Source organism: Heloderma suspectum, chromosome 5 (assembly GCF_057233095.1).
Source record: "Heloderma suspectum isolate Gila_16-S chromosome 5, 16-S_ref, whole genome shotgun sequence".
Taxonomy (NCBI): Eukaryota; Metazoa; Chordata; class Lepidosauria; order Squamata; family Helodermatidae; genus Heloderma; species Heloderma suspectum.
Window position 1 is genome coordinate 34,555,217 of NC_139462.1, and position 12,839 is coordinate 34,568,055.

General features: G+C 43.6%; 1 protein-coding gene across 7 annotated transcripts in view; it reads right to left on the reverse strand.

Annotated features, from left to right (window-relative positions):
• Nucleotides 1–3,151: 3,151 nt before the first annotated feature.
• CENPE (centromere protein E) overlaps nucleotides 3,152–12,839 on the reverse strand; it is a 64,893-nt gene continuing 55,205 nt past the window's right edge. For 6 of the 7 annotated variants that reach the window (XM_084855752.1, XM_084855750.1, XM_084855751.1 and 3 more), the window contains 5 exons: nucleotides 10,703–10,815; nucleotides 9,490–9,587; nucleotides 8,670–8,829; nucleotides 6,457–6,719; nucleotides 3,152–4,033 (listed from right to left, as the gene is read on the reverse strand). In XM_084855752.1, the coding sequence (XP_084711878.1) occupies nucleotides 3,936–4,033; nucleotides 6,457–6,719; nucleotides 8,670–8,829; nucleotides 9,490–9,587; nucleotides 10,703–10,815 (732 nt within the window). In that variant the 3' untranslated portion in view covers nucleotides 3,152–3,935. The remainder of the gene's footprint in view (nucleotides 4,034–6,456; nucleotides 6,720–8,669; nucleotides 8,830–9,489; nucleotides 9,588–10,702; nucleotides 10,816–12,839) is intronic. The other variant, XM_084855753.1, reaches the window with a different exon arrangement.

Here is a 12,839-nt window from a genome sequence, read left to right on the forward strand (position 1 = left end):
GGAGACCTTTGCCCAGGAGGCGGACTCATGTTCTTCCTGACAGCATGCTGGGATTTGTAGTAAAGTGAACTGGCAAATTACTTTTGAGTTAAGAGAATTCATTACAGCTGCAGCAGTTTATATACTGCCATCTAGTGAGGGTCTGTATTAAAATTAGTTTATTAAAACAAAGAAAAGCACAGCCATCAGGCTGCTTCTTCTGAATCAAGATAGCACCACCCATAGAGGCAATTTTCAGTTAACTGAAATGGAGTTTAAACCACTCCAATACAGAGAGAATGCATATGGCTAGAAACAATGTTACTGTTGATAGCAGAAGTGGAATTACCAAACTGCTAGGTTCAGGACTGCTAGCAAGTCAGATCATCATCATAGTCAATTGACAGAATCGGAAGATGTAATTCATAATAATTGTCGAGTTGAACTTGTTATGCATATGCAGGAGCTGTCATAGCACACATGTGCTCTGACACATACCATATCACTGTGGCCATGGCTACATTTCTAAAATAATGTGCACGGATGCACTGTGAATAGAAATCTGCTGAATAACCAAAAGGGTAGGTGCAATTTAGTAGGGTGCTTTGAAAAGGAGGATGGCTCACGCGGCCTCAGGAGGGGGCTGGCCCTAGCTTGGGCTCTACCCTGATTTGTCTGTTCAATTAAGGCTAACAGCAATGCAAAGCGCCTTGGTTATCCTTCCAACAGATGTACGGCTTTGTCTAAGGCAGAGGAGCCGTGGACTGGGAACCGGGGTCCTGGCTGTGTGGCTCACATCATCGCCGGGCTGACTGCCACTCTCCCGCCTGGTTGGCATTGCTACTGCAGTCACATCTCACTGGTCAGCCAAATGGTTGGGCGGCTGTCACTGCCACTCTTTCCTGCCTACTGTGAAGCAGCACTGCCCCTTTTGCTGCTATGGCATCTGCTGCTGCAAGAAGGAGACCGGTGATGGCAGATGCACCCTGCCTGGCCCCGGTCTCAGCCCCTCTAGCAAAGTGGAGTGACTGCCTGACGTCTTGCCTGGGTCACCTCACATTTGCACTTTCCATACCTAAAATGCAAGCCAGAGCAGTTTGCTGCCAAAATTCATGCTTCAGGAGGTTGTGATGCAGTTTGCCCCCAGAAGACTGTACAGTACATTAAAAATGCTTCTCTTTCCAAAATGTGCACACACCTGCATTTATTTGCAACATTACACCCATAAATGTGTATTGAGATCCAATGCAGAATCGGTACGGAACAAACTTAGGACTGGAAAAATGAGAACTGAGAGAAAACTGAGCTTGACAGGTTCAGCCATCCCTACTTGAGAAGCAGGTATGGTTCACTGGTCAGCAACGTACACCCCAACTATTTTAATGTTTCTTACAAGATATAGTGATTTCGTTGTTATTGTTCAGTCATTAAGTCATGTCTGACTCTTCGTGACCCCACAAGGGTCAAGAAGCAACAGTAAGAACTGGACATGGAACAACCGATTGGTTCAAAATGGGGAAAGGAGTACGACAAGGCTGTATATTGTTGCCCTGCTTATTTAACTTATATGCAGAGTACATCATGAGAAAGGCCGGGTTGGATGAAACACAGATCGGAATTAAGATATAGTGATAGTGATCAGCTAATCTTGCTTGCTGAACAAGATGGTGCTAAGGGATTGCAGACCATGATGCAGGCTAAGTCTTAGGAAAAGAAAAAGTTCGGTCCTGTACGAAGGTTAACCCATTCATTTCAGGGGAGAGAGAGAAAAATGATTCTGCAAATGTAAGTAAGTATAGCAAACATTTACATATATTTGCCAAACCACTTCTCCACATCAACTGAAAATCCTATTTAGGCTTTTCTTTAGCTCTGACTTCTGATATTGTATCAGCAGTTTCCACATTCTTATATACCAGTCGTTGTAGCCTTGGGTTCCTGAAACATTTAAACAAATTGCAATAATTTGTGTACAGCATGGTATAAATGGCACCAAGTATTGTCATGTGCCCTTTGTCAACAGTGAGTCAGATGGTTTTGCCTCAAACTGTATAATATTGCCTGTCTTATCTAGGATTAAGACTTCACATGCACTTTTCTTCTTTAGAAGCAGGACAAACTAAATAAATCGAGCTGTAATTCCACACACACACACACAGAATCATCCAAGCTGTAAACTCAGAACAATAGCTTTCTGCCAGAGATTAATTTAAACAAAGCAGTACTCATTCCCTGTGCAAGAGGCTCTGTGAAAGTCTTTTGCCATCAGAAAGATAAAAAGCCTGTTGCTATGAAGAACTTGGGAGAATAATCTAGATTCATAACCTGCAATGGAGGCACCGAATACCCAATTTACTAAATTTAATACAATAGACGTAGGATGAATGGAGCTTTTAAAAGGTTCATTGAGTAATGATTGCAACCATGTATATTTGTTATATTGCACAAAAATTGCATTGCTCAGAAATTGATACAGCACCTGCATAAACACTGTGGCCTAAAATTACCAGAAAGATCATTTAGTCTAAATAAAGTTCTGGTTTTACTGGCTATCTTCTAGAGAAAAGGCTTTACACAAAACATATTTGCATGGGTGAGTTCATGTGTGGAAAGAACCAGTTACATGGATATCTGGATTCCCTGAGTTTGTGCTGACACATTAGATTGCAATGTGGGCTGGATCCAGACTTCGTCATGCTTAGAAAAAACCCACTGAAATCAATGGGATAAGTCAGTTGTGACTAACTTAAGTTCCAATGACTTCAATGGGTCTTCTCTAGGTATGACTAAATCTGGATCCAATCTATGCCATTCGTGACTCTCTGCTGACTAGTTACCACAGGTGTGGACAACTTGTGGCCCTCCAGTAGTTTCAGCCTACAACTCCTGTCTGCCCTAGCCAGCATAGCCAACAGTGAGGGACGATGATGGGCTTTGTAGGCCAAAACATCTGGAGGGCCACAGAAGTTGCCTACCCCTGAGTTACACTGTACTTTACTAATATGAATTTGCACCATAAAAACAATAGTAATATCCTTCATAATCTGATCTTTGCTGAGGAATGCTTCAAGTGGTACTGTTCTGCTGAAGCTGCAATGGATCCGTTAGACTGCAGCCAGTGTTGAAGTTCACCCCCCACTGATGCATTTTGTCTCAAACCTCTGACTCAAGCAGGTTTTTAAGTGCTTTAGTAAGGATGCTTAGGTGTAAAAACAATTCCATGATAGCTTACCAATATAAAATACTCAATTTGCCATATTCACGTCTTTTTTAACTGTTGTACAATAGGGAACTCCTTTCACTTAATCCCCCTCACTTGTTGAAAGAATGCACGAGGGGGCCATGCATTCAAAACCCTCACCCAGCTCTGTGAAGGGGCCCTATATGTATACAGATGTATGTGCATAGAACTTCTCCATGGGAGGGGGATCTTGGGCCAATCAGAATCCCCTCTTGCATAGTCTTCTGCATGCATACATCTCTATGTGCATAGGGCCCCTTTATATGACTGAACACACAGCCAGTTAGTGGTGCATCCAGTGTGAGGCTGCGACCCAGCAACCTCTTTTAATGCATGAGGGAGTTTAAGAGAAGCTCCCTAATCTAAATCAACAATGCACACATCTAACAACTTTGCGTGGAGAAAAGAGACAGAACTAACAAGCAGTATGGCAAAAGATTAACAAGTAGTTGTTAAGCTTTGGAGGAGCACTGTAGAAAAATGACTTCAGTTAAAATAGAAATATTTGTGCAAAACTCTTTATTTATAAATTTTAAAAATGTAACACAAAATGGATCTGTAGAGGATAAAACTCCCAAAAAGGAAAAAAGAAAAGATATATATGACAAACCAAAAAGGTCAAGGACAGGGCAGTCTGTTTCCTCAGTACAGACAAAGCAGAATCTAGTGGTCTTGTCCAGAAAATATCTTTAGACTCCACAGAAGAACCAGAGTGTTATTGCGTCTTACAATTAGGAACATCATCTTTGTTTGCTGTTGCAATCCAATGCTTAAGATTGTTTTCTGTGGACTCTGCTACTGCAGATCTTGTGTCTGTTCAAGACAAGAACATTTAGAAGTTGTTTTAAATTTTTAAAAAGCTGATGTCAAGTACATGCTTTCAAAACATCTGTAAATATTAGATACAACCAAAGGAAAAAAAAAAACCCTGCACAGGCCTCTTGGCCCTTATATAAAGCTTAGAACAACACAGCATTATCTTTATGACTATTAGGGTTTGTAAGTCATAATACAAAAAGACGATGAGTTGAATTTTATAATTTAAAACAGGGGTGCAAAAAGTGTGGCCCCCAGGCTGCAGGCAGCACCTCCCCATGCCCTGTTGGTCTGCTGCAGCCAAAAAACTGTGGTGGCACTCAAAAAAGGAGGAAAAATGCTCTAGGAACAGGCTCTGTGGTTTCTGCCATAGAAGCATCATTCCTAGAGAATTTTGAAGCGTACTAGGAAGCCATGGGCAAAGGCTCCTGCCTAATTCCTAGGACACTCTGGGGATATGCTACCTTCAGTACCAGAGGCAGTGAGCCTATGTATGCTAGTTGCTGGGGAACATGGGTGGGAGGGTGCTGTGGCGCTTGTCCTGCTTGTGGGTTCCTGGTCGAGAGCTGGTTGGCCACTGTGTGAACAGAATGCTGGTCTAGATGGACCCTTGGTCTGATCCAGCAGGGCTCTTCTTATGATGCTCTAGGAATGGGGCCTCTATGGCAGGAGCCATAGAGCTCCATTCCTGGAGCCTGGAGGTTAGGCTGTTTCCTGCCTAGAAGATCCCAGGAAATAGCTAGCTTTTCCCACTTGAAGCAGTGATTGGGTTGGGGTGGCTCAGATAGGGAGCAGACTACAGCTGTGTGTGTTTTATGTGAATATGCATACATATGCCGCCTCACCTGCCCAACAGATACTTGATGTGGCCCTCAGGGCCAAAGAGACAGTGCACCCCTGGTTTAAAATAAAGTGGCAATGCTAGATGTTTTGCAATTTAATTGACTCTGGGGCATGTTAAAAGGGCACAGGCAGAGATAATTTGTCACCAGATCACTATTAGGATTCCAAGCTGAACCAACATGCCAATAAACAGTGAAATGGCAATGAAGAGGGAAAGCTGTGCCATCAAGTTGGGGCGGGGGGATGATTTGAGGAAGCAAAGCCTGTAGGATTTCAGAGAAGTATTTTAGAAAAACACTTTCTAAAACAAGAAAACCAGAACTGCTTCAGGCAGTTCACAGAGCTCTACTAAGCACATCAACAGATGATCTACTCAGAAAACCCTGCTTTAGAGCAAGGTGAGGGTGGGTGGGAGAACTGCAGGGTCTAGCGGAGGGGCAATTTCAACTCCTCAGAAGCCGCACAGCTGCTGCATACTGAACTTTAGTGGCAGCAAAAGCAAACCAATGGGCAGTTGGCTGCCAAATTTCATATGCCTTGTTTTACAGCTAAATGTGGAGGCAAACAGCTGTTTGTTTTGCCACTGTTGCCACAGCAGCAAATTTGGGGCTGGTGGGGAGTACCCTTAAGACCGGGGGATGCATGGGGCCTGCATGTTACCCAGTCCTGCTTTAGAGAATGCAATGCTAACTATGCATGTTGGCACCAGGTGTTAGCACAATAATTAGGGTATCTGTCCTAGAACCAGAAGCTGTATTTATGAAGACTTTGAGCATTCCCAGGAAGCGTGGCGGTATGCTCCTCCTACGCTGCTACGTACATGCATCTTCTTGCAGTCTTTCCCGCTTCTAGCTGTAGCAGTTAGGCTATCATCTACCAGCAAATGGGGGAGGATGGGCCAAAAGGCTAACTGAACACTGGCACAAGGAAGGTGGCACCACGACTGCCATCTGCCTTAGCTCTTTCAAAGCTACCTGCTCTGAATCTGGGACGTCTACCAGTACCTAAGCAACGAAAGCATTCAGGTATTCTACAGCCAAGTTGATTTGTTGTTGTTGTTATGGGCAGGGCCGGCGTCAAGAGTAGGTATGGTTGGGCTCCTGCTGACGGCCCACACCCTAGTAGGGGCCCACTGACAAGAGCCCCTAGAGCTCCTCCTCCTCCTCTTCACCTTTGCAACCTGCTTGTTCACCTGCCTCTCGCTCTGGCCCAGACAATGGTGGTGGCGAGAAGGCGGAGCTGTAGATGCCCCTGCCTCCTTGCTCACTGGCTCTCTGCCTGTCAAGCATGCAAGTGGTGGCAACGATGAGAAAGAGGATAAGGAGCAAGAGCAGCTGATGAGAATGGTGGTGGCAGAGACTCACTGAGGGAGGGGGGCCACTGAGGGTGCTTTGCCCTAGGAGGTGTTTTGCCTTCCAAAACCTGGAAGCAGTACTGGTTACGGGCATTTACATAGTTGATTGTATGGCACTGGCTCTCATATGACTTGGTTAGGGGACAACAACCTATATGTTTTCCTTAGAGAAGCGCTTTACTCCAAGGCAGGTGCCCCAAGAGCATTTTATATCATCACCTACCTGTAAAGGTTCCTAAGCGTGAGTTATCAAAGAAACTTGTTGGACAGTTCAATGGCACAGGAGGGGGAGTGTCCAAGGGCAAAACTGGCTTCAGAGAGCTTTCCCTGGAGGGAGAACATGAGACTTCCGAGAAAGAAGGAGGCGCTGTCTTTCTTGGAGATTTGAGTCTTTGCTCCTCGCCAAGGTCTCTTGAGGATTTGTCCCTCCTCTTCAAAGCTCGCTCCTTCCATTTCTTAACCTCGTCTTTCAAAACAAGCTCGTTTCTTAAAATATGAACAAGAGAGGTTGGAAAGATGCAGTCACTTGGTGTTCAACTCAAGGGTGTTGGCCTACGAAACCCACTTCTTACAAGCAGGAGGAAGGCTTGATGCTTAGAATGAGAAGACTGGTGGTGGCATCTCAACATCTTCCACCACCTGGATACTGCTTACATGAATTGTTTCTCATGGCTCTTTGCAGAGACCTGCACTGCTGGAGCCAAGGCAAGATCTGTCCTCTTGTTAGCCATGTATGCGTGTCTATGATTTGGACTACTACTTCCTGCTTTGAGAAAGTAGGTGAGCAGGCAGGAAGGCCTGTGCCTGGCTGAGCCATAATGAGGTACGCCCTAATTTTGGGAGAGTTTGGACTCTACTTGCAGTGCCCCCCCCCCCCCCCGAATTCATTTGACCTCCCTCTTCTGAATTTTGGCACCATCATTGATAAAAAGAAAGAAAGAGAAAAGCTCCCGGTATGCCCCCATTCAAAATAATGCAAGCTGTGGGCTAAATCCAACATTATGCAAATGGACTTCTGCTAATACAGAAGTAACAACATCTAAGCAGGCCTTCTCGGTAGTGGCACCCATCCTCTGGAACGCTTTCCTATGTGTGGTCCAAAAGGCAGAAACTGTGAACTTTTAGACGCCTCTTGCAGATGCACTTCTTTGCTCAGGCTTTCCCTGATGTGTAATTCTCCTGCTCTGTTTTACTGTTTCTGTAACATTTTTAATATATTTATTATTTTATATTGTATTTTATGTATGTCTTATGTAAATTGCTTAGAGATCTTATGACATCAAGTGGTATATAAGTAGTTTAAACAAATTACACAACACACCCAAATCTGCTCCAGACCGTCACCCAACTTTCTGGACCAGTTTTTTTTTTGGGGGGGGAGGGTCAAGGGGAATTTGATCTGCCAGCAGTTTCTGTTCTGCTGGTGTCTAGGCTTTGTGTCTACTCAAATGGGTACATCATGAAGTGATACTGTAAAATAAGAGTGCTGTAAATTGTACACATTTCATTTCAGTCTCGCCTTTCTCTCCACCCCGTCCCCCAAAACAGCATACCTGGTTCCCCACCTCCATTTTATCCGCACAACAGCCCTGCAAGGTAGGTTGGACTGAGGAATATTAAGTGGTGATCTTGACCCCTTTTCCCTTTTCAATGGCTATCAAATCAGCCTATATGCAGTCTCTTCTCGTCAATTACTTTGTATGTTTCATACTGCAGTCTGTTCCCTTTGACAGCTGAAACATACAAGGCAAGACTATATATATTTTTGGCAGCGGCAAGTGCGCACTTGCGCAACTGCGAAAAACCGACAAAAAACGAATAGTAAAGAAGTAATGAAGACATTTGCGAAAATTCCTGGGGCTGAAAAAATATACTCATATGATGGCCCCATTTGCGCAAATGTCAGGGCCCGAAAAACAAACAAAAAACAGAGAACAAAAATGGGCTTGTGATCGGAGCAGGGCAGGATGGGCAGACAAGATGGGTTCTGCCGCAAAGCCCCCTGGGATACGTGCCAGACCTGGCTGGAGGACCAAGGGAGAGGGAAAACAACCCATGGTATGTCAGGCTCTCCATGGCTTGTTCTGCGAACAACACACATTGCATAGCTTGTTCACCAGGGTGTGTTGTTGCGCTGTGCGAACTTGCCCACAGTAGCCACTGGGCTGTGAAAAGAATAAGTGCTAAGCCATCGTAATTTGTGATAAGCTTGTCTACACCACCTGTGACCAAGCCAAATGCAACCCACTAGCCACATATTGTGGCTTTTCTTTACCCTAGGCAGTCCAGCACCTTCATGGCTCACCAAACTTGCAAAGAGGTTTTTTTCCCCTTGAAACCAATTAATCTGTTAGGAGCAACAAATTCAAAGCTCAGAGGATAGGCAGGCAACAAGAATCTAGAAACGAAGGCCCTGGATACATTCTTAAGACTTACGTCAACATAAGCTCATGTTCTTTCTTGAGCTGTTTGTATTTCATTTCCAGTTTTGCATGCTCAGATTTCAGTACAAGCACCTGCGTATTCTGGATGATCCCACTTCCGCCGCCACAAGTAATCGGTAGGGAAGTCTGAGGAAGGTCTTTGCCTGATATCACTGAAAAGGAGTTTGCAAGAGGGCCGTTAAAAACTCAAAAATAAATGCACTACAGTGATTGCCTCTGGGTGAATGGCAGGCAGTAATCATGCCATTTAAGAACACAGTTTTGCCTGTGAGTCTCCCAAGCCTGCAAAACTGGCTTGGTAGGTGGGGATAATATCCCAAACACTGAAGACAAACACTTTTCAAAGCTTGCAGATTGGAAGAAAAGATATAATTTGGGACCAAACGTACAAGGTATACTGGTCCAGGTTGGAGATTTTAGCACAGAATTCTAGACCGCCAAAATCAAAGAGCTCTATAAAACCCTGGACAATACGACTGTAATGTTTAACGGCATCAGACCATATCAATTATGTAATCTAATCAACACCAATTATATAATCTAATCAATGTAAGCATTTCAAGTGGAGTTTTATCAAAATGGTTTTAAAAGTGCTTATTACTATTACTGGGGACACATGAAAGGATTTGTGAACTCTAGCCTTACACGTGTGAGAGAAGTGTGTTTCTCTTGAAGACATTTTGTAATTTCTTGTACTTCAGAACTCAAAAAAAGGCTTCTATTTTTCAATAAACTCCAAGATTGCCTGCTTGACTTCCACATCTTGTTCTATGAGTTAATCCAAACTTTAAAAAAATATGTTTGATACTTACCAGTTACATCCTGTTCTTGTTGCACTTTGCGGAGTTCTTCCTTCAGTTTTCTTAATTGTTCTTCTCTATGTTCTGCAAGAGCTTTTGCATTTGCCATTCTAAGAAGACCACCATACTTTTAGGTCATGTACCAATAGTGCCATTGTGCATTTTGCTTCTAGAAAAGCAATTAAGGCTACAATCCTCTGCGAGAAAGCACCATTTAACACTTACATCTGAGTAGACATGCATAGGATTGTGCCATAGAACATTACGAGGACATAAGAGCTCTGGTGGCTTAGACCAGAAGTCTATCTAGTCCAGCTTCCCATTTCCCACTGTGGGAAACTATTAACAATATAAAATGAACAAATTATATACTAATGAGCAGCGGACAAACATATAAGAGGAATAGCTGTGTTAGTCTGTTGCAGCCAACGCAGTGTCTTGTGTGGAACCATAAAATCTACCTAATTTATTGTGGCATAAGCATCTTCCACAGGCCAGACACTCTTACTTCAGACACGTGATGTGCACTTGAAAAAGTAGGCTCTACCCTTGAAAGCTTATGCCACAATACTTTTTTTAGTTGTCAGGGTGGCATAGACAACTGTGTACCATTTATTATTACAACCAGAGCCCAGGTATCATTCAAACCTAGAAAAAGTCTACTAGAAATGAAGTGTTCTTAACCCATGGATTCTGCTGGCAAGTAATTTGGGACTTTTCTCCAGGCATGAGACTCCACAACAGGGAAGGCCACCTCATTTTGTCCAACGTTTTCCAAGTCATATTCAAACACTACCTTTGAAAGTTGGCTCAGATACAGCACAACTATGTGACTTCCTAGAGCAAGATTTCCCTTCAGTTTGCTAAGCGGAGTAAGCGGTACTCTATAAGCAACACCTCTATTCTCAGAATGGAGGCATTTGGTTCCCCTCTCCAAAGAACAATAATCCAGGTCCAAGCAACACCTAGCTAAATTCATCCATATTTTGAGATGCAAGTGTACAGGGAACAAATAATTTGACAGGCTCGGGAGTGTTATCTTCCTCTGGTATAAGGGATACTCGGGGGCGGCGGGGGGCAGCCTGGTATAAATGTTTGGGGAATATTTAATACTAAGAAGCATAAAGACAATGATTTGCTTAACCTGCTTTTGTGCTCTTGAACAGCAGAACACTGAAATACATCAGGGCTATACAAAACTGAAACAAGTGAAAACAGGACTTACTCTTGGTCAAAGTATTTGGACTGTTTCATTCTTGCCATATCTGCTTTAGCAAGCTGAGATTTGAGGTCCTCAATTTCTTCCTTATATAATTCAGCACCTTTATCCAGCTGGGCCTAAATTGAGATGGAGACAACATATCTAGTGAAGGGGTGGGTGGGAGTTTATTATTTTTTTATTTATTACATTTATATCCCACCTTTTTTCCTCTTTAAGGAACCCAAGGTGGTGTACATTATCCTCCTCCTCTCCATTTTATCCTCACAACAACAACCCTGTGAGGTAGGTTGGGCTGAGAGTCTGTGACTGGCCCAAAGTCACCCAGTGAGCTTCCATGGCAGAGTGGGGCCATGGTTGCTATATATTTCTGCATACAGATTATTCCAAGGGTTATAGAGAATGGTTAGAAGTTACTAGTAGTTTGGATGCCAGATATGAATATGCTATTAAAATTGTACTGTAGATCTTCCTCCTTATCTTGAACTTAGTAAAGTTAAAGAACCTCACTTTGGTCTCTAGTGTCAGGATGGGGCCCAAGCTCTCTGGTTTGGTTTTGGATTCCAATTCAGATTCGGAGGCAGACCTAGAAGAAGCCCAGCCAAGACAGGGAGTGGGGGAGGAAATTCCCCAAGACTATCCAGGAGTCAGGGATGAATCTTCCCAGGGGCTTATTGAACATGAGGCCTAGGTTCACAGACCGTCATCCATGCTCCCCATGGGAACTCAGCCTTTGTCAGAGGGGGAAGGAACGGACAGACGTCAGAGTTCGGCTCAGAGTTAAACGGGTGGAGTTGAGAGGAGGTGGGAGGCAGTCCACCAGATTGGATGCCCATCAGAAGTTGGGTCAGGAGGATTGATGTTGGAACTGATGTCGCTCTGGCAGCTTCCCACAGGTTCTTCCGTGGGAGCTTTCTCAAACAGCTTTTTAAAAGGTTGAAAAATCTTTTCATCTCCCCCCTGGAATTAAAGGGGGGGGGCAAGGCGGCACTGGAAAACATCTTGGAGAAAAGTACCCCCCTTGAGATAGTGGGGGGGCTGGATTCCAGGATTATCTCCCCAGAGCTTTACCAATGCAAAAAGCTGTGATGAGACTCTTATTTCATAGGAGAAAACAGGGCTGAGGTGTTCCATAATAATATATGCTTCAAGAAATATCAACATCTCCTGTGGGATGATTTAAGAAATATTAACAACATCTGAGAATATCTGAGGACCTGTAAGATCTGTTTGAGAGAAACATGAATGTACCAAAGAGAAGAAAGGGGATGGCTTCATCGCCAACTCCCCCCATGCTGTTGCAGAACTCAGAGTCAGAGAGACCACGGAGTGAAGGAAAAAGAGGTTTTATTTAACGCGCGGGCTTAAGGCTGGAATCATTTCCAAAGAGCCAGAAGCCACGATTTACATCAGCACATTGTTTTTATAGATATTGTGACACATAGGAAACGGCTCCTCCTCTCCCTCCCATGTGGGGTTGCAGTCCTCAACATTTCTTCTCCTAGCACCATTGTTTATAATACAAGAACTGGGTTATAGGGTAGCCTTGATAAGCAGAGAACAGAAGAGAACAGCAGAGAACAAGATATACAATTCTATGACCTTAGCCTTTTGTTGACAAGATAAGAAATTCCTGTGTCTCGTCAGCTTACAACAATATATTCAAGGGAGAAAGAGCTCAGCAAGAACATGAAGCATGGGACTGCATGAGACTACTTAGTCTGACCCCCGATATGGCTGCTACATTCCCCCCCTAAATGCATAATTTCATTACAATTATAGCATTTCATTACGCAAGTAGACATTCTGGTTTGCGAAGCGTAACACAGGACTCTTATAGCAACCCTCTTCCTTAGTATCTTGTTGAGCTATTAGAGCGTAGAGGGCGGCAGTTTTACTAGCCAAGACATAAAACAGATTGGTTAAACAGCGCATAAGACAAGGAATGCAAAGGCATAACAGTATCTCTATGAACAACACTGGTAGAATTAGGATGAACAATGCTTTAAGCCAGCTAAGATCTGGAAGCCAAGGGGTTAACCAATTTAGCTAATTGTTTTGTCCCATTGTTATGTCAGCCACTATATTATGCATGCTGATTATTGATTTGAACATCTACAGCATTACTATTATTAGTCAAATT